This window comes from Cololabis saira, chromosome 21 (assembly GCF_033807715.1).
Source record: "Cololabis saira isolate AMF1-May2022 chromosome 21, fColSai1.1, whole genome shotgun sequence".
In the NCBI taxonomy this organism is placed as follows: Eukaryota; Metazoa; Chordata; class Actinopteri; order Beloniformes; family Belonidae; genus Cololabis; species Cololabis saira.
Window position 1 is genome coordinate 12,972,741 of NC_084607.1, and position 24,392 is coordinate 12,997,132.

Sequence of the window (24,392 nt, forward strand, 5' to 3'; positions counted from 1 at the left end):
GGAGCTGGGAGAAGGAAATATCTTGTTAAAGCATCCGTAGTCTCATCGCGTCCACCGCAAAGCCAAGAGATGACACATCCTCATTGGTTTTTTATTCGCATGTAAAGATTTCTTGGCTGTGTTACTGCAAGTTATTGTGAGTGTGGAGCCATGTGTAGACATGTATTGAGATTGAAACAACTCATGCGCCTTCAGGACAATTACCCGTCTCTCTTAGCTGTTTAATAACAGAGCAGCCGAGGACGTGTATAATTATTTTATTTAGGGTGTTTCCCAATGTGTCTAACTGAAAGATCATTAAGGGATTATAAAGCAGAGGAACACCTTTAAATTTACAGTTTTGGAATCTGTGTCCATATGTGTATTAATATTCATTAACAATAAACTCTAGAAGAAACTAATTAAATTCCTCTGTGTCAGTGCAGTAACCTTTACTGTCAGCCTTTCTTTCTATTCTCCATGACTATGCAACCACTTAACTCACCGTCGTTCTCAGTGAGACTCTACTGAATCTCTCGCTAACTGAAAGAGAGATGAGCTCAAGTCCCTTCTCCTTTCATGTCCTGGGGCTCTCTGTCCTCAGCAATGGAGCAGTGAAAGAAAAGGAGAAAAACAGGGAGAGATGTAAGATATTCTGTCTCAGCCGCTGTAAGAGGTGACCAGCCCACCTCAGTGTCCCAAGATCTTTAGAAGAAAAATCTTCACATGTAGTTAACAAGGAGGGAAGGTTTGTTGGTCTAACTATCTAGAGTATGAATTATTATTTCCTAGGAAAAAGTGTAGTGTCTCTACACACATTGTTCAACTCCCACAGAAATGAGCTTGTTGCATTAGAGCAAGAATGTATTACAAGTATGGCAAAATGTCACAGTATACTGTACTGTATGTACATACATAGCTCTATCTGGGCAGATGACAGGCTTCCAGTCTGTTGCAGGACAGCGGAACAAACACTACCGAGGTCAATTTCAAGTCTTCCAGCCCAGACAAGGATAAAGTGGTGGTTAGTTAGGGGAGTTTTTCCTTGCCACTGTTGGGCTTAAGGTTTGTCTCCCGCTAAGGGAGTTTTTACCAGCCATTGTTTATGTAATAATTGCTCGGGGGTCATGTTCTGGGTCTCTGGAAAGCGCCTAGAGACAACTTGTATTGTAATAGATGCCATTGAATTGAATGGCTAGAAGGCTCATGGTTTAAATGAGTTTGCATCTTGCTCATATGCATTTTCTCCTCCCACAGTCCAAAAGGCTGCATGTTAGACTCATTGGTTTCCTTCACTCGTGTTGTCGATTTAGGAGTTATCAATAACATGATTCCAAGTATGCATCTACATTTTTTAGATGCATCAAGTTCATTTAACTCAGGTACCAAATAACTGCGGGTGTGCTTGTGCATCCGTATCAAGGTTGGTCTGTTTATGGTCGTATATGTGTCCCTGAATGCATCTAACATTCATAACTATTCTGCATGGCACTTCAGGAAGCAGTTGCTAGTGGATGTGCAACCATTGCATCATGGTACTTCCCTTGTGGTCAGTCAAAATGATCTGCTGTTCACCCATGTTTGTTAGAATAAATATAGGCTTCAGGGTTTTATTTTGTATTTGTGTGCTCAGCCTCACACTAATGAAAGGCATGATCTCATATAACCCAATGCCACAAACAGAGAATTACACCCAGTTTCATGCACAGATATTGATATTGTAGATAGAGGCACCAGGACGCTTTTTCTCTTAACTGTTCCCCAGCCCTGATGGATCCAATCTCTCTCACTGACTTTCTCACCAAGTTCTCTGTCCTCGCTGTCACTGAGACTCTACCTCTCTAACAATGTATGTCAGGGCGAATTTCATGCTTTCTTTTCTTTTTAGACTTTGTTTACAGTAGCAACGGCTGTAATGACAGAACATTCTGACTTACAATTGTTTAACAACCTCCTTTGTTTATACATCTTCATTTGCTGGTGTTCATTTCACATGTGTTTTAATAATGGTCTGCTTTTAATTTTTTGTATTAACTGTATTTCAATTTTTTTGATAAACTGAGTCAACATTATAGATATAAAAATATCACATTCTTTCTCACTTTCTGCTACAGTAATGAATACTTGAATGAATTATAGTTATGCTGGTCCATAGTGGAAAATGCTATTATTTTAGGCTCATTAGAAGTATATATTTTAATTTTGAAACTATGAGAATTGGGATATTGTAAAATGATTACATCTTCAAATATTCTAATAAAGAGGCCGTCGCACTGCAAATTATTGAACCTGATCATAATGTGTCAGCTTTATTCCACCCATTATCTAAGAATTTTCCTTTTTTGTCACTAAATTATCATTGCCTCATGATAACAAGGCAAAAAGTTTACAACTCAATCACAACTTTTGCACTTTTACAATGACAGTGCAACACATTTTCTTGTGAAGCCTCATGCTGGAAGGGAAGTATACACCCAGCTACAGCCTTTGGGGATTTGTATGTGAGGTCGATAACGATTTCACTAACCTTCTCCATGCAATAACATCATTTTACCGGTGCTCTAGCTTAACATCAATTTGGCTCACACCATGCTGCGAGCTCCCTGACTTGAGAGACATGTCTCCTTGAGAGCTCTATATTTTCCATTTTCAAAAGAAGATGAAGCTTTCTGATGTTTTGCTTCCATCCCCTTATTTATCATTCAGTGTGATGACTCTTGCCGATGATGATATACGATGCGGGCTAATGACTAATACCCTTGAGAAAAATCTATCATCAGTCAATGTGCTTTTTGTGGTCATGTGTGGAATCACTTACAGCATCCATATAAATGAGTTTTCACCTCTTGCTTTGAGTTTAACATGTGAAGTGCCACCAAGACATGTCTTTTATTTTATTCTATTTTTATTATAGGGTGAATTGGATTCTGTTACACGTTCTTTTTTAAAAAAATTTGGCTGTTTATATTGGAGCATCAACCTCGGGCAGAGTTGGTACCACAGGGAGAGAAGTGAAACACGCTGACCTCTGGACCGCTGTTCCCAGGCCCTGGTTCTGGCGCGGGGGCCAATGTTCTGGCCCGTTCTCCCTCCATGGGAGCTCAGCGTGGGAGCAGGGGGCCGTGGTCAGCTACTAATTTGTCTATTACTTCCAGATTGCCTACAAACATTTACTGTTTAAACTTCAACATTCTGTTTGCATTTGCAGTAAAGCAAAAATTAAGTTGCTCCTTTTTGGCTGTTATGTGCCCTGTGTGCCTCCAACATTCGGACTGTGAATATAAGATCCAGCCCAGCACTTATTTGTTAGAACATGCTGGTCCTTTTTGTCTCCAAGTACAGGGAAAAGGACATATTTTGGCTCAGTGTTACAGATACAATGACTTATCATTAAAGGCTAGCTTTACTGTTAAGACAAATACATTTCAAAAGGAAGCAGGTTTAATTCTCTTAAGGTTTGTTAAGGTTATGTTGTGCTTTAGTTGCTAGTGCATGATGCTGGTCAGCAGTCTTATGTGTTGAATATATATTGAAATGAACTGTCTGGCAATTGTGTACAACTCATTTGTGAGGACTACATTTCTTGTGATTTGGCGAGGCAGTATGATTTCTGGCTTGCTTGCAGCATATAATCTCACTGTGGATTCTGCTGAGGTGTTTTTCCTTTTTAGCATACTGAATGTCTTCCTTAGAGGTTCTCGTCCTGTTCTGAATGCAGCATGGCGGCGCATACATGATTTAAGTTAACACGTCTGTTTTTCAGAGGGGAAAAAAGTCCCTGCTAGGCACGAGAAGCAGAAAAACAACACTGGCTTTGATCTCAAATTGAGATTGGATTATATTGGATTAGCTCCCTTTAGCTGTTATCTTGCTTTCTTTGTCTCTAACATTAGAGTGCAACATTTCCTTTTTCTTGGCTCTGGCCCTCGGCCAAAACAGGATTGAATAAAAGGAAAAGAAAAGAAAAGTGGATGAAAAAACGTCTTTCATGTTTGCAACATTAAAGCATAAATGACTGAACAGTCATTCCTGGATTTACTTTTTTTTTTTTTGGTGGGGGGGGGGGGGGGGGGGGGGGGGTTGCTGCACAGACTTTTAATGAACATACATTCCTGAGAAAGCTTGATTTAATCTGAATAAGAAGATATATGAACTTGTGCTGAATATTGATACATGTTTGGAGTTATTTCACATCAGGCTGCTAAAGCCAATTAAATTAGATTACAATGGGAGTATAATTACCACAACACCAAGCAGTTAATCCAACTTAATTTATCATAAATGGCTGCCCAGCTGTCCCTGGGTAACATTTCACCTGGAAATATGTTTGCAATGGCCCGTCAGTTACGTAGATTCATTTCACTAATTTAATCAAAACCATGTCAAACACTGTGCTGTGTGGCTGCTTGCATTTACACTATGAGGCTTTCTGACTTTTGTTCCACATAAATTAGTCCTGCAGCTCATAATTAATTGTTTTTGATTTCTATTATTCATTATACAGCCTATGAAATCTAAAATAATGACACATGCCCATTAAAATTTAATCGGTGCAAAACTGTCAAGCTGTAATTCTCTTGTAAAATTATATTTCTTTTTGTGGTATTTGCAATATTTTGTATTTAGTTGTATTTTCCTTGATATACAAGTCATTGATGAGTAACTAAGTCTTGTAGTCTTTCATTGCCATTAAGAATTATGCATTATTATGAAAGTATAAAGAGTATAAAGACATTAAAGCCAGGTCTGGGTTCAGCGCTGCAGGGCGCATCAGAGCTGTCTCTGTGCATGTTTGTGGTTTTGTACTGTACTGTATATATACGCTCTGGCTATGCCTACAGGGTAAGATGGGAAATTAATGGTCCTGACAAAGGGGGATGGGTCGGGAGTTACTTCACTGTTTCATGTTCAAAGTTAGGTAACTATGAAGGAATAAGAATCATGTTAGACATCTTCAGCAACAACTGAACTAGTCAGTAATACGTTTCACTACTCAGGTGTCGAGGTTCATTTTTAATACCAACTACAGGCTGTTACAAGTTCAGTATTATGCTTCTTTTAAAATGAAAAAATGACTCCTGATGGTCCAGCAGTAACTGTTGTTTTGGTCAGTGTCTGACTGAGCTGCTTCTGTTCTCTCCCCTCCGTTTCAGGGTGATATTCAGCAGCTGATGATTGTAGAGGAACCCCAGGCTGCTGCCGACTACTGTGTACACTACATGCCAGACTGTGACACGGCCTTGCCATCCATCAGCCGAGCTCTGGATCTGCAGGAGGTCAGTAAAGCCAGTAAGGGGGGGGAGGTGGTGGAAGAGGCTTCATTCTTTCACAGTTTATATGCTGAAGGAGCTGTTTATTACCTACATGAAAATGGTTTGTGTTGTAGTTTTGCCTGAAATTAATAAGGTTTAAGCAATGCAACAAGCTTCTGCTTCCTGCATCCACATCCAGGTCCCTCTGGCTGTTGAAGTTGACGAGCTGAAGCTTTTGCTTCCCAGCGAACTTGTGAGGGGAACACAAGCGCACCTCTCAATAGATCTGTGTGTAGCAAGGGGTGTTTGCAAAAAGAGACTATACAATAGAACAGGCCATCTGTCAAATTAGAAATATGTTTTCCCAAGTGCAGCCAACATGAAGGCATATTTTTTTTCTTCCAAAAATGCACACACACACACAGTGAGCGAGAAGCCTATAACTCAAATATGATATAATAGCTCTTCTTTTTCTCAAGGCATGTATAAAAATGAACTTATCATTTTTGATGAATGAAAGACAGAAGGAGAGAGGGTAGATATATGTGTGTGTGGTTGAATTTCAGGGAATACAAAGTTTAAACATCAGAATGTATGGCTTCTGTGTGTGTATAATTATATGAATGCTCATACGTCATCACTCAACTTGATGAGATATGTCTCTGATAAGGCAGTGGACTGTGAGGCCATCGCAGAAGTCCTCTGGATGGCTCTTAGAGAGCTACAGCCGAGCAATAAGCTCTCAATCCAAAGCGTGTCAACATCTGTCACCCGGTTGACCTACTTCCCATCACACCCACACTCACGCTGTTCATGTGCACAAGTGGATCCAATTCACATCACATCTTCCACAAACTTGTGTTTTGGCATTGTTTCCAGGCAGCGGTCATTCCCATCCCTGACACGCAATAAACAGATGTCACTGTTGTCAATAACACAGCTCGTATTACTTACTTACTTGCCATAGTGCACTAATAGTTAAGGACCTTTGAAGGATCAAAGACAGTAAGAGCTCTGAGTATATAAACTTACATTTCTTCCACTTCTTCTCGGAGGAAATGTTTGTTCCCTCTCATTTCCTGTTTGCGCTGCGATTAAAACAACTCGGTGGGGTGTCATCAGGCTTGTATGCATTGCTTTACTTGTAGCAGGCTATTTCCTTTATTCCTTTACTGTGCTTTCATTCACAGCAGTGTCTGTTTTTTTTTTCTCCATTCTCCACCTGTGCCCCCGTCTTGTATTCTGCTTTTTCATAAAAGAACTTCCAAGTTGAGTCTGACTCCTTGATGCAAGGTGACCAGCCAGCTGAACAGGAGGAGGTCTCTAAAAAGAAGAGGAAGGGTAAAAAGAACAAAAGGAAGAGAGACGATGGCTCCAAAGGCAAACGCAAAGGCAAGGGCAAGGGCAAGAAGAGATCCAGGAAGAAAAAACATGAAGAAAAGAGTCTAGAGGAAGGCTTACATGGAGTATCTACAACACTCCCCGAATTTCAGTCCCCAGAACCTTTCCAGCCCACAGAAGTACCAGGAACTAAGAGCACCACTGATACCGTCCCACCCACTGAGGTGTTTGACCAGACTACAGTTGAGATGCCCAAACAGGAACCTGACTTCACAACTGAAACTCCCTCGGTGGCGCCTAGCACGCTGCTTGTATCAAAGGTTGCTGAGGAGGTAGACCCATTTATCAGTCGATGCCGTCCACCCCAACACCCTCTCAGCATCTGTAGTTCTAACCTGGCACTGCCCGAATGCCTTCTAACCATAGAGAGCACCTCTTCCTCTTGTCATGTTGCGTGTCACCACTAACCAGCACCATCCTAAACTTAACCTCCTCTTCATCCTTGCAAGAAATGCTTCTTAAATGAGAAAATTGTGATGATTCCACATCCTATGTGTATTCTTGGAGAACATGCAGAATTGTATTCATAATAAACATCTGTAAAGCTTGGTTTGTGTTGCATGTAGTATATTTATTCTTGTGTATAGAGTCAGGGGACAATTATTAATTTTTTGAATGTTAATTCATAATGAAATAGATTAAATTATAACACAGAATATAAAGGATCCACCATTTTAACCTTTTCACAATAATAAATGTTTGTCATGCTAATGTTGTTTCAGCAGCTCTCTCATTCTCTGTCATGCTGTCACATGAGTCTGATGTAGTTCATCTAATTACACTCCAGCGATTAACTGCACAAGGCCCCGTTTCTTGGATAACCAACACATTTCTATTAAATCCACCTGTGTTTCTAACATGATTGTTATTTTTTTTTAACATTACGAAGAGCACTGTCATGTGGAGGCACTGTTTGCCACAGAAAGTGCTCAGTGCCGCCTGGTTCCTCTTCGCTGTGACTCACTTTGGTCTGTGTGCTGACACGCAGGACGACACGCTGCTGAGGAAGCCAGTGGTGGAGGAGTATGGAGATGACCTTTACAGAGACTTGTATGATGATCTCTCCGTTTCCACGGTAACCGTGAGCCCGAACACAACTGAATATGAGGTGGGTTAAATACAAGCACATGACATGCCTTCAACACGGAGCAAAAAAATAGAGGGGGCATTTTATAATCAGCATTACATTCACTGACTGCTCCTGTCTAGGCCAAAAATCGATTTTCTGATTCTAAATCGATTCTCACATTAATTCCTAAAAATCGATTTGTATGTCTAAAGATCGATTTTTATTTTTTTTTTAATTAAAAAAAATAAATATATATATATATATTTTTTATTTATTTTATTTTTTTCATCATTACATTTTTGCCTGGTGAACTTTAATCCCAGTAGTCCCAGTAGTTTTGAAAACTCCTGAACTAAATTAACTTTTCTTTAGAGAAAATGCTGGACATTTCATCTTAAATTTCTAAATGTTATATTAGTTCAATGAAGTTCATATTATCTATATTTACTATAGCTTGTTTGGTTTCTCTGTTATCGGACATGGTTTGTCATGAAATACCTGAAAAATGCCGGGTGCTTCATGGCAAGCTGTGTGTCTGGTGACAATAAATCAGACAAGCTAAAATAATTTGTTTACTGCTTGAGCTGTTGCAATTTCTTTCTTTTTTTGCACTTTAAATGGATATTGAAATGCCTATTTGAGCTATTTATTTCTTAGTTATTTCACAATATTCATTCATTCATTCATTCATTCATTATCTTACCCGCTTTATCCCTTGCGGGGTCACGGGGGTCTGCTGGAGCCTATCCCAGCTCATTTTAGGTGAGAGGCAGGGGTTACACCCTGGACAGGTCACCAGTCCATCGCAGGGTATCACAATAATTATTGGGAAATTATTATTTCAATAGTTATTTTACAGTCATATAATCCAGGCAACACTAACCCAAATCAATATCGAATCGAATCGGATCAGATCGGATCGAATCAAATGGTGATAATCGATTCTGAATCTTAAGAATCGGAATCGAATCGATTCTTGACATTTGAATCGATACCCAGCTCTACTCCTGTCTCTTCAACAGATTCTTGATTATGAAGATTTTAAAAATGACACAGTCGAAGAGTATGAAGAGTATGAAATATACGAAGATCAGTTTGACTTTGCAGAACGGGAAAGAGCTGAGACAGTCAATTTAGAGGTAAAACTGTTGCATCAATATTGTTGTCATTCTTTCAATTGCTTGTGTCGAGTGATTTCTGACTTTTCACATCTATTTATCTGCTTTTCTACTTCAGGCTACACTCAGAGGAGAAAAAGGCCAGAAGGGAGAAGCAGGTGTTATTGAACCGGTGAGCAGCCAAAGGCGTTTCATGAATAGCCAAGCAGCTCTAGTTGTGAGCTTGGAATGACTTGAAAATCATCCAGTGCACGTTACATTTAGTCTGTCCTTATTTCCAGGGTACATTAGTGGCAGGATCCCCAGGCGTACCAGGACCAGAGGTAAGGCAGCTCTTTCCAAACTGCCTAGATGAAGTCACACACTGATGATAATTTGGACAGCAGTCTCCAAACTGCCACTGCAGAGCTTTTTGAAATCACAATATGGCTTTTAGTAATGGATACTTAAATCTCCATGAAAAGGACTGCAGCATGTATTGCCTAATCATGATTGGATCTTTCTTGCAGTTCTACTAGTGCTAAACAAGGATGCTACTGCATCTTTACAATTTATATTAGAAGCTCCTGTCATGCATTTGGAGGATCAGAATATGAGCATCTTTTTCTTTGAAGACAATGTTACAACATGGGCAAGTCTGATAAAACTACTCCAAATGCTGTGAACGTTTTCTTCTCAGGGCTATGTGGGCCCGGCTGGACCAGTGGGCCCTCCAGGGCCCATGGGAGATCCAGGTGAAATGGTGAGTTTAGTGTATGACACTCCAGTAGCTCTCAGGCTGAATTTAAATTGGGTCAGTTTGACTTGAGATGAACCCTTTACCTGCAGGTCATAAACTGTGGATTTAGGTTTGAAACGGAAACATTTTTGTTGAATCACAATGACCTCCTGAACCTCCAGTAGTCAAGGGACGGACGATGAATCATGCTTATGTGACCTGATTTTCCTATTTTCTGTGTTTGTGTGAGAGAGGGATTGAGCCATGTTTTTAGCCGTGACTCATCACAGTAGTAAAACTCACACAAACTAGCAGATATACAGTTAATCCAACAAATGTACAGATTTTATTCATTCACTTTGCAAAACGTTTTTAGCGTTAACCTTGAGATTTTGTATTATTATTTCTTTATTATCCCAATGATGCTTAGTGTGAATATGACATAAAGGAAATGTTATCTTATAATGAATAAGAACTTGTTTACAATTTATTTTTAAAAATGATTTAGGAAACAATGGTTTTGTAGCAGCAGATTTAACAGTAGATTCCCCTGAAATGTAGATAATTTAAAGAAGTTTTTGCTTCTTTTTTTTAAAGAAGCATGAGACTCTTTAACACAATCCTAGTGGCTGAAATTCAATTAGATGTATCTTTAATGCACTATATAATAATTTTTCTTGCAAACTCACATACTGGAAGATATATAAATATGTATAAACATAAATGTTCATAACAGTGTACAAGAATTGGTGCTATTTTAGAGAAGAGTGTCTGTTTAAAAAGGACACGCAAATCTTACAGTAGGGTACATAAACGGTCATACTTCAGAGATCGGATTACACAAGGCTGTCCACACATAAACACACAAAGAAGAAATAATATTAAATGCTGCAACCCCCTACCCTAAAAGATGTTCATAAATAAAAATGACAATTCTAGTGAGCTACTTTATTCATGGGCTGCATCAGCAGATGATACAAAGCATCTGCCAAAGTGATCTCCTTTCCAACAAAGTCCTGACTTTCATTCATTTCCTTGATATTCCTGGAAACCATGAGCATCACTTCCCCATGTATGACCTTGATCTTAAAGTCTTTCCCTTAAAATGTTTTAATTTCCATCAATGCTTTTGTCCCCAAAAGGTAGTTAAGTAGCTTTACTGCACATCGAAGCATGATTGACTTTCAACACTTTTCCTCTCCTCTCTTTTTAGGGGCCTCAAGGACGTCCTGGTCTTCCTGGAGTTGATGGGATCCCAGGTCCTCCAGGAACCCTTTTGATGCTACCAGTAAGACCTTGTAGCACAATGAAACAGAAACACACATATGCACAGAAACACACACTGACACACACACACACACACATACGCACACACACAGTAACGTCGCCCTTTCAATGTGGTGTTGTGATATGACCACAAGGGGGGGCTGTGAGGTTGAACTTCATTTACATTTGGGGAATCCTGCAGTGGGTCTTGACTCCTCCTTTTCATCACCTCTAGTTCCAGTTCAGAGGGGATTCACAGAAAGGACCAGTGGTGTCTCCCCAAGAAGCACAAGCGCATGCTATCCTACAACAGACCAAGGTACACCTCACGAAATCGCATTGTTTGGTGCCATGAGGTCACTATAACATCACTGATGACCAGAAAGTCATTTTCTGTTGTGAAGAAACAATTTTGTGTAAGGTACTTTTATTACATTTGCTTTTTTCTTTTTCTTTTCAGCTTTCACTAATGGGGCATTCAGGTCCGATGGGTCTTACAGGGCGGCAAGGCCCGGTGGTGAGGCATTCCTCAGACTCAGATTTATACAGTGCCTCGAGGGCTCTTCCAGCCTCTAACCTCATCTTTACAATCTGTCCGCCCAAACTCAAGCTCCATACTCACTTTCCTTTTCACTCTACTTTTATTATTGCATACGCATCACTGTCTTCTGATTCCAGAAGACAGTTCTGATTCTTTTCTGAATTGTTACTGAATGAATTGTTACTGAAGGAGTTACAAAAAAATGTCAAGTGACCTTTTAATTTTACTTTTCAGGGGCTTCCTGGTCCAACTGGGCTCAAAGGAGACCATGGTGACAACGGCTCACCTGTAAGACCACACCAGTCATTTCTATCTCACTATTAGCTTCCATCATACGTGTCTTTTTTTGTCACAACATTGATTTCCTTTGGTGCTTCTGCCTTCCTTTTTACACCTTTTCCCATTTGTTTTGCTCTTTTCATTTCTCATGTAGGGACCTCGTGGGTTGCCAGGCCCACCTGGACTTAATGGAAAATCGGGCAAAAGAGTGAGATATTTTGAGTTTTTTTCTGGGTTCCATGCTGAAAAAAGGTTCTATCTGCACATAGTGATAAAAGCATACTGTGCTTGGTGAACTGTGAAGCAGAGCCCATGTTAACTGGATTTGGCATCCCGCAGGGACGTGCAGGTGTGGACGGAGGTCGCGGAGCTCCGGGTGAAACAGGCTCAAAGGTAAACGCTGTGAGACTTGAGTCTTCACTGCGTTGCACTGCAAGAGCAATAATTGCATTTTAATAAACTGCACCAAGAACCTATTGATTTTATGGGCCAAAGACACATCAATACCACAGATGTTTATGCAGGAAAATCTTGAACAATAAACAACTATCTCCATTTGCAAGTGTAAGCCCTTATGGTATGAAGCGGGCCCCGACTTATTATATGTTATTGACAACGAGGCAGCTCAATACATAACAGCTGCAGGAAGAGCTTAGTGAATAAATCAGTCCCCCCTGATGCGTGCTCTGACAGAACAGAGTCTTTATCAGTCAAAGCAGCATTTTAACAGACCTACAGCTAATCTGAAAGCTCCCTCTGCCCAACACAAACTCAGAGCAGAGAGGAGGCTCTGCCAGGGGAGTCTGTGAGTACAATTTTGATAATGCTTACACATTACTGCGAATACATATATATACAGTATATACAGTATATACAGTGAGGCAAAAAAGTATTTAGTCAGACACCAGTTGTGCAAGTTCTCCCACTTAAAAAGACGAGAGAGGCCTGTGATTTTCATCACAGGTATATCTCAACTATGAAAGACAAAATGAAAAAAAAAAATGCAGAAAATCACATTGTGTGATTTTTAAAGAATGTGTTAGCAAATTATAGTGGAAAATAAGTATTTGGTCAATAACAAAAGTTCTTCTCAATACTTTGTTGTGTACCCTTTGTTGGCAATGACAGAGGTCAAACGTTTTCTGTAAGTCTTCACAAGGTTTTCACACACTGTTGCTGGTATTTTGGCCCGTTCCTCCATGCAGATCTCCTCTAGAGCAGTGATGTTTTGGGGCTGTCGCTGGGAAACACAGACTTTCAACTCCCTCCAAAGATTTTCTATGGGGTTGAGATCTGGAGACTGGCTAGGCCACTCCAGAACCTTGAAATGTTTCTTATGAAGCCACTCCTTTGTTGCCTGGGCGAAGTGTTTGGGATCATTGTCATTCTGAAAGACCCAGCCCCGTTTCATCTTCAATGCCCTTGCTGATGGAAGGAGGTTTTCACTCAAAATCTCACGATACATGGCCCCATTCATTTTTTACCCTACACGGATCAGTCGTCCTGGTCCCTTTGCAGAAAAACATCCCCAAAGCATGATGTTTCCACCCCCATGCTTCACAGTAGGTTTGGTGTTCTTTGGATGCAACTCAGCTTTCTTTCTCCTCCAAACACGACAAGCAAAAAGTTCTATTTTGGTTTCATCTGACCATATAACCTTCTCCCAATCCTGGTATGTATACATTGGGGCAAAAAGTATTTAGTCAGACACCATTTGTGCAAGTTCTCCCACTTAAAAAGATGAGAGAGGCATGTAATTTTCATCATAGGTTCACTTCAACTATGAAAGAGAGGCCTCTCTCATCTTTTTAAGTGGGAGAACTTGCACAAATGGTGTCTGACTAAATACTTTTTTGCCCCACTGTATATATATGTGTGTGTGTATATATGTGTGTATATATATATATATATATATATATATATATATATATATATATATATATATATATATATATATATATATTTATATATATATAAATATATATATATATGTGTGCGTGTCTGTGTGTTTCTGAATGTAATGCACTTGTTCCTCTTTCACTTCTCAGGGTGATCGGGGTTTTGACGGTCTGCCAGGTCTCCCAGGAGACAAGGGACACAAAGTGAGTTTAACGTGGTAATTTGACATTGTCACTGGATTTATTAAGTCATTTAGGCATTAACACACTTACATTACATGCATGAATGCTTTACACGTTATATAGCAGATGCTTATAATGATTATGAGGATTGTTTGGGTTTCTGTGATGACAGTAAACACCGAAGAGCATCTGCTCACTATGGCTCTCCTGAAGCTTTTGACTAATGCTTTTATCTTGTAGGGTGATAGAGGAAAGCTGGGTCCTCGTGGGTCTCCTGGAGAACAAGGAGAGAAGGTGTGTGCATGGTTCTGTCCAAAATGTATTTGCAACAAGCAATGCTTAGAAATCACACCTTGCAGCACTGTTTGGTTTTACCTTTTTGTTTTCAATGTGCAACTTTAAAAGGGAATCCTTACCAGATCAGTGAATAGACTGTATAAACAATTTAGATGGTTAAGCACCACAGATCAAAGCAGATTTTAATAAAATGAAGTCTGAAACTCATGCCTTTTTAATTCTGCTGTGTTGGCTTGAGTTCCTTCGGCTTATAGGGTTTCACAAATTCATGAAAGCTCACCATAAAATGGAAAATCTGAAAGTCAGAAGCTCGGTTAACTGCTGATGTATGAGAGGGTGAGCTATAAATCCTTGATGAAATAAAGTTGAGCCTCTTCTATCAGGTGGTTATTTCTTTAATAATCAGTTTCCACGGATCAGGCCTGTTGGGTTGTAAATACATCCACACCAGAGATGTTTATTTTGCTTCCTTGCTATTTGTTCAGGGACCTGATGGACCGGTGGGACCAAGAGGGCAAGCAGGCGAACCTGTGAGTAACCACATCTGAAAGAACGCATTGATTCTTGATATTGTTCTCACAACATCCCACCTGCATCATATCTTTCCATCTTTCCTTTCCAAAATAACAGAAGGTGATTTCTACAAGACATGCGGTTGATCGCTGGATTTAGGCTCCAGCTCAGGCTTTTTGCCAAAATTATGCAGCAGATCTTTCACAAATAAATCCTGCTGTCGCTTGTAGGGGTGGGTATTGGGAAGGACCTCACGATACGATACGCATCACGATACTTGAGCCCCGATACGATACACATTGCGATATCCCGATTATGCGATATCCCGATTATTATATTCTACATAGTTCACCGAAAAATTTAAAAATGCATTACACATCTTAAAATCCAAGTTGTATATATGTACATCAGATGATAGTGATGGATCTTAAAATCTGAGTTGCACGTTCATCAGATTATAGTGACAATTCATGGGACAAACTGAGTCAAAACAATGTTTTATTATAACTACTATACAAGCTAAAGTTACAACATATTTGTATATGTTTTTCATATTATTTACATCATATGAAATTAACATTAAATTTAGTATGAGGTTGCTTTAATATGTGGCAAATGATAATAAACACAAGAAAGATGAGTACTAAAACCAAGGACAGGCACAGTGATCAGTCAGTATAGATATAAATCCATAAATAAATAAACCCCTGTCCATTATTTTTCATTTTTTAAGGACAGGCAATTGTGTTATATAAAAAATAAATTATAAAATGAAATAAAATGTGAAATAAAACCTGAGCTCAGTGCAGGGCCCTCCCAGGGTTGGTAGAGAGTGGCAATGCCCAGGACTGTCACTTAGGTAGGAGCACTGGGTGATATAATGGGAAAAAAAATCGGGGATAAAAAAAAAAAAAATCGGGGATAAAAAAAAAAAATCGATATTCAAATTTTGAATATCGATATTGAATCGGCTAGAAAAGTATCGCGATATATTGCCATATCGATATTTTTGCCCACCCCTAGTCGCTTGTGAAAACACTAAAACAAAACATTGAACAATACTCTAGGATGGTCACAACTCATTAAGGAATTGCTGTCACTGCTTTTACCGGAGCATAACAAGAGAAAAGGTCACCAGAAAAAGTCATAGCACCCCACTACATTTTCATATCTGTCATTGTGATTATTTACAGTTTTCCAGTGATCCAAAAGATAACAGCTCTGCTGCGGAAGCTTTTATTGTTTTTATGTATCATCTGTGAATAATGCTAATTGGTTATGACTCACTCTCTATCTTTCCCTCAGTAGGTGAGGCTAGGGCTCAGCAGGGCTCTGTCCCTCCAAATGGACCACTCGGTGCTTGAAGAGATAGAGTTACCATAAGCCATGATAGAAAAAGCGCGTTAAGCCACAAAGATGCTGAAAAGGGAGGGAGTTAGCTGTTTTGATAAGGGAAGGGAAGGGTGTGAAAACTGAGGAAGCAGGAGACAAAGACAAGACAGAAACTTGGTAGAGATGAGATAGATGGAGTGAGGAGAGAGGAAAGAGAATACTGATAAGGTAAGAGATAAAATCCTGGCCTGAATGATTATATTTCCATATCAATCACTTCCCAGGAGATCACAGATGTGGCTGTGGAACAGGTGGCTTGGCCAGCCTACAAAGAGGAAGACTGATAAAAACAGATCACACAAACGCACTCCCACAAACAAGCTAGTTCAGTCTTCATGGGGAGCACATACAAAACAGATGCATGCGCACACATTAAATCTGTCTTTGGCTGTTTTTCATTTTTTCTCCCTCTCCTTTGTTTCCATTTATGATTTAGTATTCCAAACTCATCCCTGTTTCATCATGAATTCAGGTGAGCTGCTGACTATTTGCTTTGTTTTTCTCTCCAGGGTGCTCGAGGTCTTGTTGGGCCTCGGGGGCCAACGGGACCACCTGGCCAACCGGTGAGTCAACATCACCTTGATTAAAAGATCAGAGCAATTCAGTCTCTTCAACTATATTAAAGAGTCTGCAGTGCACAGAATCATCAATGTGCCTGCGTTTCTATATGATCCATCAAATCTGACACTTGATCTGTTCTCAGGGGATACATGGAGTAGATGGACCTCAGGGGTCAAAGGGCAACCAGGTCAGTCTTGAGTCTTCTTGTATGAGTCATCAATGTTTAAATGGTTAATGTATATACCATATTTTATGGACTATAAGCCGCACCTGCATATAAGCTGCATCCGCTCTATTTAAAAAAAAAAAGATATGCAAGCCGCAGATATTTATGTTGTTCGATTAGATATTTACTACATGTACAGAACCATTTTGAACTGTAAATGATGTACATGTATGTACCTAAATAGATCCTTTCCTAACACGGCAGCAACTTTGCTGATTAAAACGGGACAGAACCAAGAGAAAATAACCAGTATTTATTTATCTATTTATCTGTTTGAAATCTGATTCTACCAACTTCTATTTGCTAAAGAAGAAGTAGCGTATTATTCTTCTTTGCATTTATTTTGTCTTATTTTTTATTCTAATTCCGGTTAGAGCCCCCGAGCGGTGGAAGAAAAATCCACAGAATATCAGCACCTTTGTATAAGCCACATGGTTCAAAACCTATGAAAAAAGTAGAGGCTTATAGTCCAGAAAATACGGTATATATATATATATATATATATATATATATATATATATATATATATATATATATATATATATGTGTATGTATGTATGTATGTACCTGTCAGATTGAAATGAATTATCAGTTACTTGAGTCCAGTTTATGACAAAGAAGACGTGTAGACAGACTGTGTGACCAGTGTTGTTTATTTGTTTCTGTTCTCAGGGAACATCTGGAGACTTAGGGCCTCCAGGTCAACAGGGAAATCCAGGAGTGCAGGTGCTGTTCTCACACAGAAAAAGCTCCCTATCACTTTTACAGATTATTAGCTCATTGCGTGTTCTACAAATTCCCTAAACTCCACAACACTATTACCAGTGTGCATGATGATTTGCGAGATCATAGTTAACGGCTTTTCTGTTCATGTTTGTGGCACAAACAGTTCTTTCTTATGAAGTGTTAACTTTATCTGAAGGTGTAGATTATCTTCTCGATGTTTAGACATTTTCTTGGCCTTGAATCCACTGATATGACACAAATACATATATATTAGAGTCATGCAATATACAACAAAAAGGATCTTATTTTCGCTTTTCCAGACTGTTTAAAATACATCCAATGACTCATGATGTTTATGAATCTTCCAAAGTTTATTTGCACATGTCTAAGCTGCGAGCCATTTGTAACACTTAACTTGATTGATGCTTTGCTTTGGTCCAGGGTTCTCCTGGTCCTCAGGGTCCCATTGGATTGCCAGGAGACAAGGTGGGTAACATGTCTGTCACCTACATTTTAGAATGAAGCCGTGACCTTGCGACCCCTGTCGTCACACACCCATGAGAGTCAGGCTGAGTGGGTCAGTATGACCAAGCCATCTCTGGCTCCCATTCAGACTAGACAGAGGTAGACAGGAAATCAATACTCAGGAAAGTCACACCGGCATTGCAGGCGCGAGGGAGAGTCGAGGATGGTGCACACTCTGAGGGCAGATGCAGAAAAGAAATAAAATATGGTGATGTGTGGCAATGTGGCGATGAAGAGCTCCCTCAGGGTATATGTTGAGGTGTTCAGTAATCTTTCCTTTTTATGTCCTGTACAGGGTCCCCAGGGAAAACAAGGCATTCAGGGACTGGCAGGCATTGATGGTCCTCCTGTAAGTAAGCGCAGTCACAAATACATGAGTGCATGCATTAGTGTAAACATACATGCAACTCAATTCAACACTCAATTCAAACATTGCTTTGTAGAACTCATCAATTATCCCAATTGTTTAAACCCTGACATCACACTACAGTGTCTGCTGTTCCTCCAGTACAGACATGTTACAAACATAAACTTGTATGACACTGTACAGACTGTTAAAGCGGACTATAAATGCACATAAAACCCAGAAGCCAATCTTATGTAACCAAGTGAACTAAATTTGCCACCTCAAATGTTCTGAGCTTTTTCCAGTAAGGGAACATAGGCATTTCCAGAGTTGATCATAAGCAGGATGACATTTAGAATGAGGGCTGCAAATCTTCTTCCAGACCAGCTGTTCTCACCTCAAGGAATTCATTTTTAGTTGACATCAAACGCATTTGTATGAGCTTCAGATATTGCCCCTTGCATTGTTCTGCAAATATTTGTGACAAGTAGATATTTTATGGTGCCTTTTGTTTTTCAGCACCATGGTTGTGTTGCGGGTATAGAATTCCTTTTAGGATGTGATTTGAATAATCTGCATTTGTTTTGCTGCTCCAGGGTCACCCAGGAAGAGAGGGCCCCCCGGGAGAAAAAGGCATCCAAGTAGGTAACTGCATGTCTTTAAATGCATCATCCATTGTGGTGTTATAAGAAGATAGAAGAATTATTTTCAGGCAAACACATTTGCATCTTTTTTATTATAAAACGAGTCCATTAGAGTTAGCACTTATCAGGATTATCTGCATTTTTTCAGACAGACTATAAATAACAGGACACAGTGACTGAGTGCATCAGCCACATTTTTCTGACTGTTGCATACTAAAAATGTATTTATTATTTTCATTTTAGGGTTCGCTAGGCTCCCAGGGGCCTATTGGGTACCCAGGCACTCGTGGAGTCAAGGTGAGAAATAAATGCATCATGATCTCTGGTGTAATGTCCAGTAATACATTTATTCCCTTGTGGCACTTCATCCTGCCTGTAAGACTGCCTGTGACAGACGACGTGTTTGAGTCTGCGACTGACAGGCTGAGGAAGAGCGCCCCGGTTCTCAAGGGGACTACTAACGGCAGAGACAGGAACATTTGACGTTCAGGAGAAATCTGGAGTCAGATAGAGCAGAGCTGTGTGCGTAGGAGTGCAGGATTTCTTTGTGACTGAGTGTGTTTTGAACAAGAGAAGCAGCAGTTTAGTTGATGTTTAATACTGTGATATTGCTGGTAGTTTAACTCAACATGCTTTTGGGGAAGCCTGACCTTGCTGGTTCTCATTAGCATGAAATGAACGTTACAGTAAATGAAAGCTCAATAAAAGACAAACCTATGTCCATGCGGTTTTGAATATACAGTATGTATAAATAATTTTCTCTGGGTTCTTTTTAAATAGGGTTTTTTATATATTTATATTTGCAGGGAGCAGATGGCGTTAGAGGCTTGAAGGGGGGCAAAGGAGAAAAGGTGAGACAAACAGAAATGCCTCAGTTTTTATTCAAATGCTTGTTGTTAAACTGTGGAAGATGTTTTTAAAAAGTGAGACTGTAATAAAGCAGTTTAAAATCAAACATTACCTTTTATGATGTATAGGGAGAAGATGGCTTCCCTGGACTTAAGGGTGACATGGGTGTCGGCGGTGACAAGGTGAGTTATGTCAAGAGGAAATCAAGGCTTCTAATTACAAGCCTCACCGTCAGTCCTCTCATTGCTACTGTTTTGCAGTGAAAAATAAAGTTTTCACCTCCACTTGACTTTCCTTTCTGACCGTAGGGAGATAATGGAGCTTCCGGTCCTCATGGAGAGGATGGACCAGAGGGGTCAAAGGGTCAAAACGGACCCATGGGAGATCCGGGCGGTCTTGGAATAGCTGGCGAGAAGGTACTGTGTGTTTTTACCATCTATATATTATGCTGCTAAATGTCTAATTTCATTTATGACAAAACTTTATCATAAGGTGGACATTTTAAAGTCCACATATTTATTATAAGGTTGTTACCTTCTACTTAGGCAAAACCAGTATGCTAATTTGGGCATTTAAAGGTCTCATATTCTGCTTTTCCTGGCCTCCTGGTTCCAAAACTGGGTATACCGCAAAATCATAACCCCAGTTTTCACGCCGTCTCACTGCAGAGGTGCATGATTGCAGTAAATGCAAAATTGTGAAAGAACAGACATATCATTGATTTCTATTTTTTTTTTTCTTTTTTTTTTGTCAAAAGGACTTTCTGTTCACATAAGGGTCAATGACGAAAAATAATTTTTAAGAGTTTTTTGTCAAGATGAATTGGCATTAGCCTTAAAAAAGGTCATGTGGTGCAACCATGAATCATATTAAAATAAATTAATTTCCTTAACATCTTGACATCTTTTTTCTACAAGTTTTCCGTATTATACAAAAATGGTTATTTTTTAATGGACGCGCCACATGATATTTCATAAAATGGACGTCATCAGTCAAACTTTGTTTGTATATTATGATGGATATATAAATAAAAATGTGTTGCAATCTTACACACTACAAGACAGTTTCGGAAATCATGCCAGATAGGGCAGAAGATTGATTTAAAAACATTTAGAGTGATTTCAAAAAAAGTTGTCAAAACAAGAGTCGTAGTCGGACGGTCGCACCACATGACATTTTGACGCTTAAAACAACAACAAAATCCCAAATAACTAGTAATTTTTGTAAAATTCAAGTGAGTCCATATGTGGGACAGGTAGTTCATATATCTGGTATTTTCTTATCCATTTAAACCTTTTTTGAATTGAAAAAAAAATCAGTTTTTCAGAAAATATAGGCGTCACGTCATTGACCCATAAACAGAATGTTCATCTGAAAATGTGGTCATCCAAACTTCAAGTGCAGGTCAAGGCAACCCATGCATTCATCCACACGTGGGGTCAGCCCCACCCCCACTGTCTCTGTGTTACATGGCTGGCAGTAACATGTTTGATTGGTTTAGGAAGATAAACAGTAGCACGAGTGTGAGTGGGGAGCAGAGGGATGGGAAGGACGAATATTGTGCCCATGAAGCTCAGAGAAATAAAAGATGTAGACGACACAATCTTAAAGCTTTTGGGATAATTCTACTGGGGTGCTTGATCAATATACATGGGGATCAAAGCTGTACAACATGGAAGCTTGAATCAGTATCTAAGCCTCATCTATAAGAATTGTAGAGATCATGATGCGTTTGCACATGCACAGTAAGCAGCATGTCTTTAAATCTTAATGGCTATGCAGCTTTTCTTTTTCCGATATACTGCATGTCTGGATTATGTTCTCTGTCGCTCTTTCTGCAGGGTAAACTCGGTGTGCCCGGCTTACCAGGATATCCCGGAAGACAAGGTCCTAAGGTGATTCACCATTGTCAGGCTCATATTATTTCTTTAACGGAGCTTTGAGCAGCAGGATGTGTGTCTTTGGCCAGTCTGCTGTCTAATTAAAAATAAAGGATGATAAGTGACATATTAAAAAAGGCTATTTTATTTATAGTTCATTAGTGACATCAATTCATTACATGTTGATGAATGATGTATTTAAGACTGTGTTGGGCTCACGGATTAGATTTGCTTTAATTTGATACAGTGGTTAATTATAAGTTAATGAGACATCGGGATGATGTGTGATAAATGAAGGACTGAGGTTAATTAACCTCTACTTGTGTCTGCAGGGATCGTTCGGTTTCCCTGGTTCGGCTGGGGTCTCGGGAGAGAAGGGGCGAAGGGTGAGGACTGCGCTGGCATTTTATTTCACATCATATCATAACATATTTATATTTTTGTAAATATTTTCATGTATGAGATTTCTTTAATCATTCAGCTACTTAATAACTATCAATCTTCACAATGCAGGGTCCGTCTGGTCCGGCAGGTTCTGGGGGTCAAAGAGGTCCCAATGTGAGTAGTGATGATTCTACTCAGGCCCGGTTTACACGGAGCAAAAACGGAGGTGTTTTCATGCGTTTTGGAAGTTTGTTTACACGAAAACGCAGCTCAAAGCCCCCAAAAACGATCATTTCTGAAAACTCCGGCCAAAGTGGAGATTTTCAAAAACTCAGTTTTCACGTTTGCGTCTAAACAGAGGAAAATGGAGGAAAACAGAGGAAAACGGAGATTTAAGCTTCAGAACGTCACATTATGCACCAGAAACGTCACCAGCGTCATGTGTGCGACCTGTGTTTACAATTAGTTTGGCCACCGTCAATATTTTCTTGTATTTTACCTGTTTTATATTCTATATAAAAGACTTGTTCCGTCTTGGAAGTAAAGCCTGAATTATGGTCCCGCGTTAAATCGACGCAGAGCCTACGGCGTAGGGTACGCGGCGATGCGCGCCGTACGGTGTGCATCGCCGCGTACCCTACGCCGTAGGCTCTGCGTTGGTGTAACGCGGAACCATAAATCAGCCTTAACTGGAAGTTACACGTGTCATTTGTTGATGTTTTTTCCAGGATTCTGATTGGCTGGCATGACGTTGACAGCGTTTTCATGCGGGTCCGTGTAAACGAGGATATTTTTGAAAACGTAGAGGGGAAAATATCCGTTTTTGTAAATACCCGGCTACGTGTAAATGTGGCCTCAGAAACTTCTCTCACTGTATAAGGGAATGTTGTCTCTAAATAGGGGCCAGCTATTCCAGCCCCAGTTATTTTATGCATATGCTAATCAGACAGATGTTTGTGTTCCCATAGGGAAACCGAGGGGGAAGAGGCGCGAAGGGACCAACTGGGAAGCCTGGAGAAAAAGTGAGTTTTGTACCATAAACAAAGATTTAAGCTTGTACAGTTACAGCGATTTTCCATAAACACACACCTGGCTGTCTCATAAAGGATGGCTGTGTTGACTAACTGATGCCAGATCATGTGGTGCGTAACAAAAAAACCATCGTTTGGGATCGTTTATGCCTCAGTTTATTTTCTTACCCCAAAACACCAACTTGGGAGTGTTAAAGCTTGAATAATTGAGTGGTTGATATTTAATTAAGTTTTTGTTTGTGTTTTTTCCTCGTCCACTTGGTAGGGTTCTGCTGGGCAAGATGGTCCTCAAGGGTCTCCTGGAGAACAGGTGATTGTTTGACTAAATCATCATCCCTTCGGCAAATAGACAACATGAGTTCTTAAAGCTTTTTAGTCTGGAAGATGAATTTTACGGCCCTTTTTTTATTTCTAGGGTCCTCTAGGACCACAGGGAAGAAATGGTGAACCAGGACTCCGAGGCCCTAATGTGAGCGGGTTAAGTGTTTATCCTATTTTTTATTGTTACTCATTTTACCTCATAGCCCATTTTATATTCACCTTTGACCCTGCTTAGATCATAACAGTGATGTAAGAAAAAGGCTTTGTTTTCAGGGCCCGCCAGGAAAGGATGGACTACCCGGGCACCCCGGCCAGAGAGGAGAACCAGTAAGTCCGTTTTTAATACAGAAAAAATGCCACAAAATTGAAATTACGTGTTGAGAGTCAACATGATGTGTCAGCACGGCGAAGGTTAACTCACATTTCAGCACTTAATTACAGAACTAAGACTTCTGTGATAAATTTACTGAAACATGCTGCAATCATCACATAAGACACTCTCTGATTTACCTGTTCACTGAAAGTCACCGGGCTGACGTTTCTCTTTCTTCAGGGTTTTCAAGGAAAGAATGGCCCTCCTGGCCCTCCGGGGGTTGTTGGTCCACAGGTGAGAGGCTCGCTCAAGGCTGTTTTAGCTGATTCTAGACTTCTAGATTCCTCTTCTTCTTGGATGTTTAAAACATTTCTTTATAGATGCATGTTACATAGTGTGCCAACTATGGTTTTCTTCAGGGAAAATCTGGTGAGACGGGGCCAAATGGAGATAGAGGTCATCCAGGTTCACCTGGACCCCCAGGTGAGCATGGTTTACCAGGAACTGCTGGAAAAGAAGGTGCCAAGGTGAGTGCTGAGACAAATTTAAAATAGCGTATCTTATGGACATCATCCAGACTGCTAATATTCAAATCAATAAAGAAAACCCTCATAATATTCAGTGTATTATAGCTCGTAAAACATCAATGCCCTTTCTCAGTCTAACTTGCTGGTTGGTGT

General features: G+C 39.9%; 1 protein-coding gene across 1 annotated transcript in view; it reads left to right on the top strand.

Moving 5' to 3' along the window:
* The window catches only part of col5a3a (collagen, type V, alpha 3a), a 58,366-nt gene that overhangs the window by 18,866 nt on the left and 15,108 nt on the right, over positions 1–24,392 (top strand). The window contains exons 5-38 of the mRNA XM_061711721.1: positions 5,133–5,255; positions 7,621–7,740; positions 8,724–8,840; positions 8,938–8,991; positions 9,101–9,142; positions 9,499–9,561; positions 10,751–10,825; positions 11,039–11,122; positions 11,264–11,320; positions 11,579–11,632; positions 11,778–11,831; positions 11,963–12,016; positions 13,672–13,725; positions 13,945–13,998; positions 14,487–14,531; positions 16,416–16,469; positions 16,610–16,654; positions 17,366–17,419; positions 17,861–17,905; positions 18,240–18,293; positions 18,887–18,931; positions 19,178–19,231; positions 19,741–19,785; positions 19,912–19,965; positions 20,092–20,199; positions 21,625–21,678; positions 21,996–22,049; positions 22,177–22,221; positions 23,016–23,069; positions 23,344–23,388; positions 23,494–23,547; positions 23,673–23,726; positions 23,953–24,006; positions 24,132–24,239. Coding sequence (XP_061567705.1) covers positions 5,133–5,255; positions 7,621–7,740; positions 8,724–8,840; positions 8,938–8,991; positions 9,101–9,142; positions 9,499–9,561; positions 10,751–10,825; positions 11,039–11,122; positions 11,264–11,320; positions 11,579–11,632; positions 11,778–11,831; positions 11,963–12,016; positions 13,672–13,725; positions 13,945–13,998; positions 14,487–14,531; positions 16,416–16,469; positions 16,610–16,654; positions 17,366–17,419; positions 17,861–17,905; positions 18,240–18,293; positions 18,887–18,931; positions 19,178–19,231; positions 19,741–19,785; positions 19,912–19,965; positions 20,092–20,199; positions 21,625–21,678; positions 21,996–22,049; positions 22,177–22,221; positions 23,016–23,069; positions 23,344–23,388; positions 23,494–23,547; positions 23,673–23,726; positions 23,953–24,006; positions 24,132–24,239 — 2,130 coding nt within the window. The remainder of the gene's footprint in view (positions 1–5,132; positions 5,256–7,620; positions 7,741–8,723; positions 8,841–8,937; positions 8,992–9,100; positions 9,143–9,498; positions 9,562–10,750; positions 10,826–11,038; positions 11,123–11,263; positions 11,321–11,578; positions 11,633–11,777; positions 11,832–11,962; positions 12,017–13,671; positions 13,726–13,944; positions 13,999–14,486; positions 14,532–16,415; positions 16,470–16,609; positions 16,655–17,365; positions 17,420–17,860; positions 17,906–18,239; positions 18,294–18,886; positions 18,932–19,177; positions 19,232–19,740; positions 19,786–19,911; positions 19,966–20,091; positions 20,200–21,624; positions 21,679–21,995; positions 22,050–22,176; positions 22,222–23,015; positions 23,070–23,343; positions 23,389–23,493; positions 23,548–23,672; positions 23,727–23,952; positions 24,007–24,131; positions 24,240–24,392) is intronic.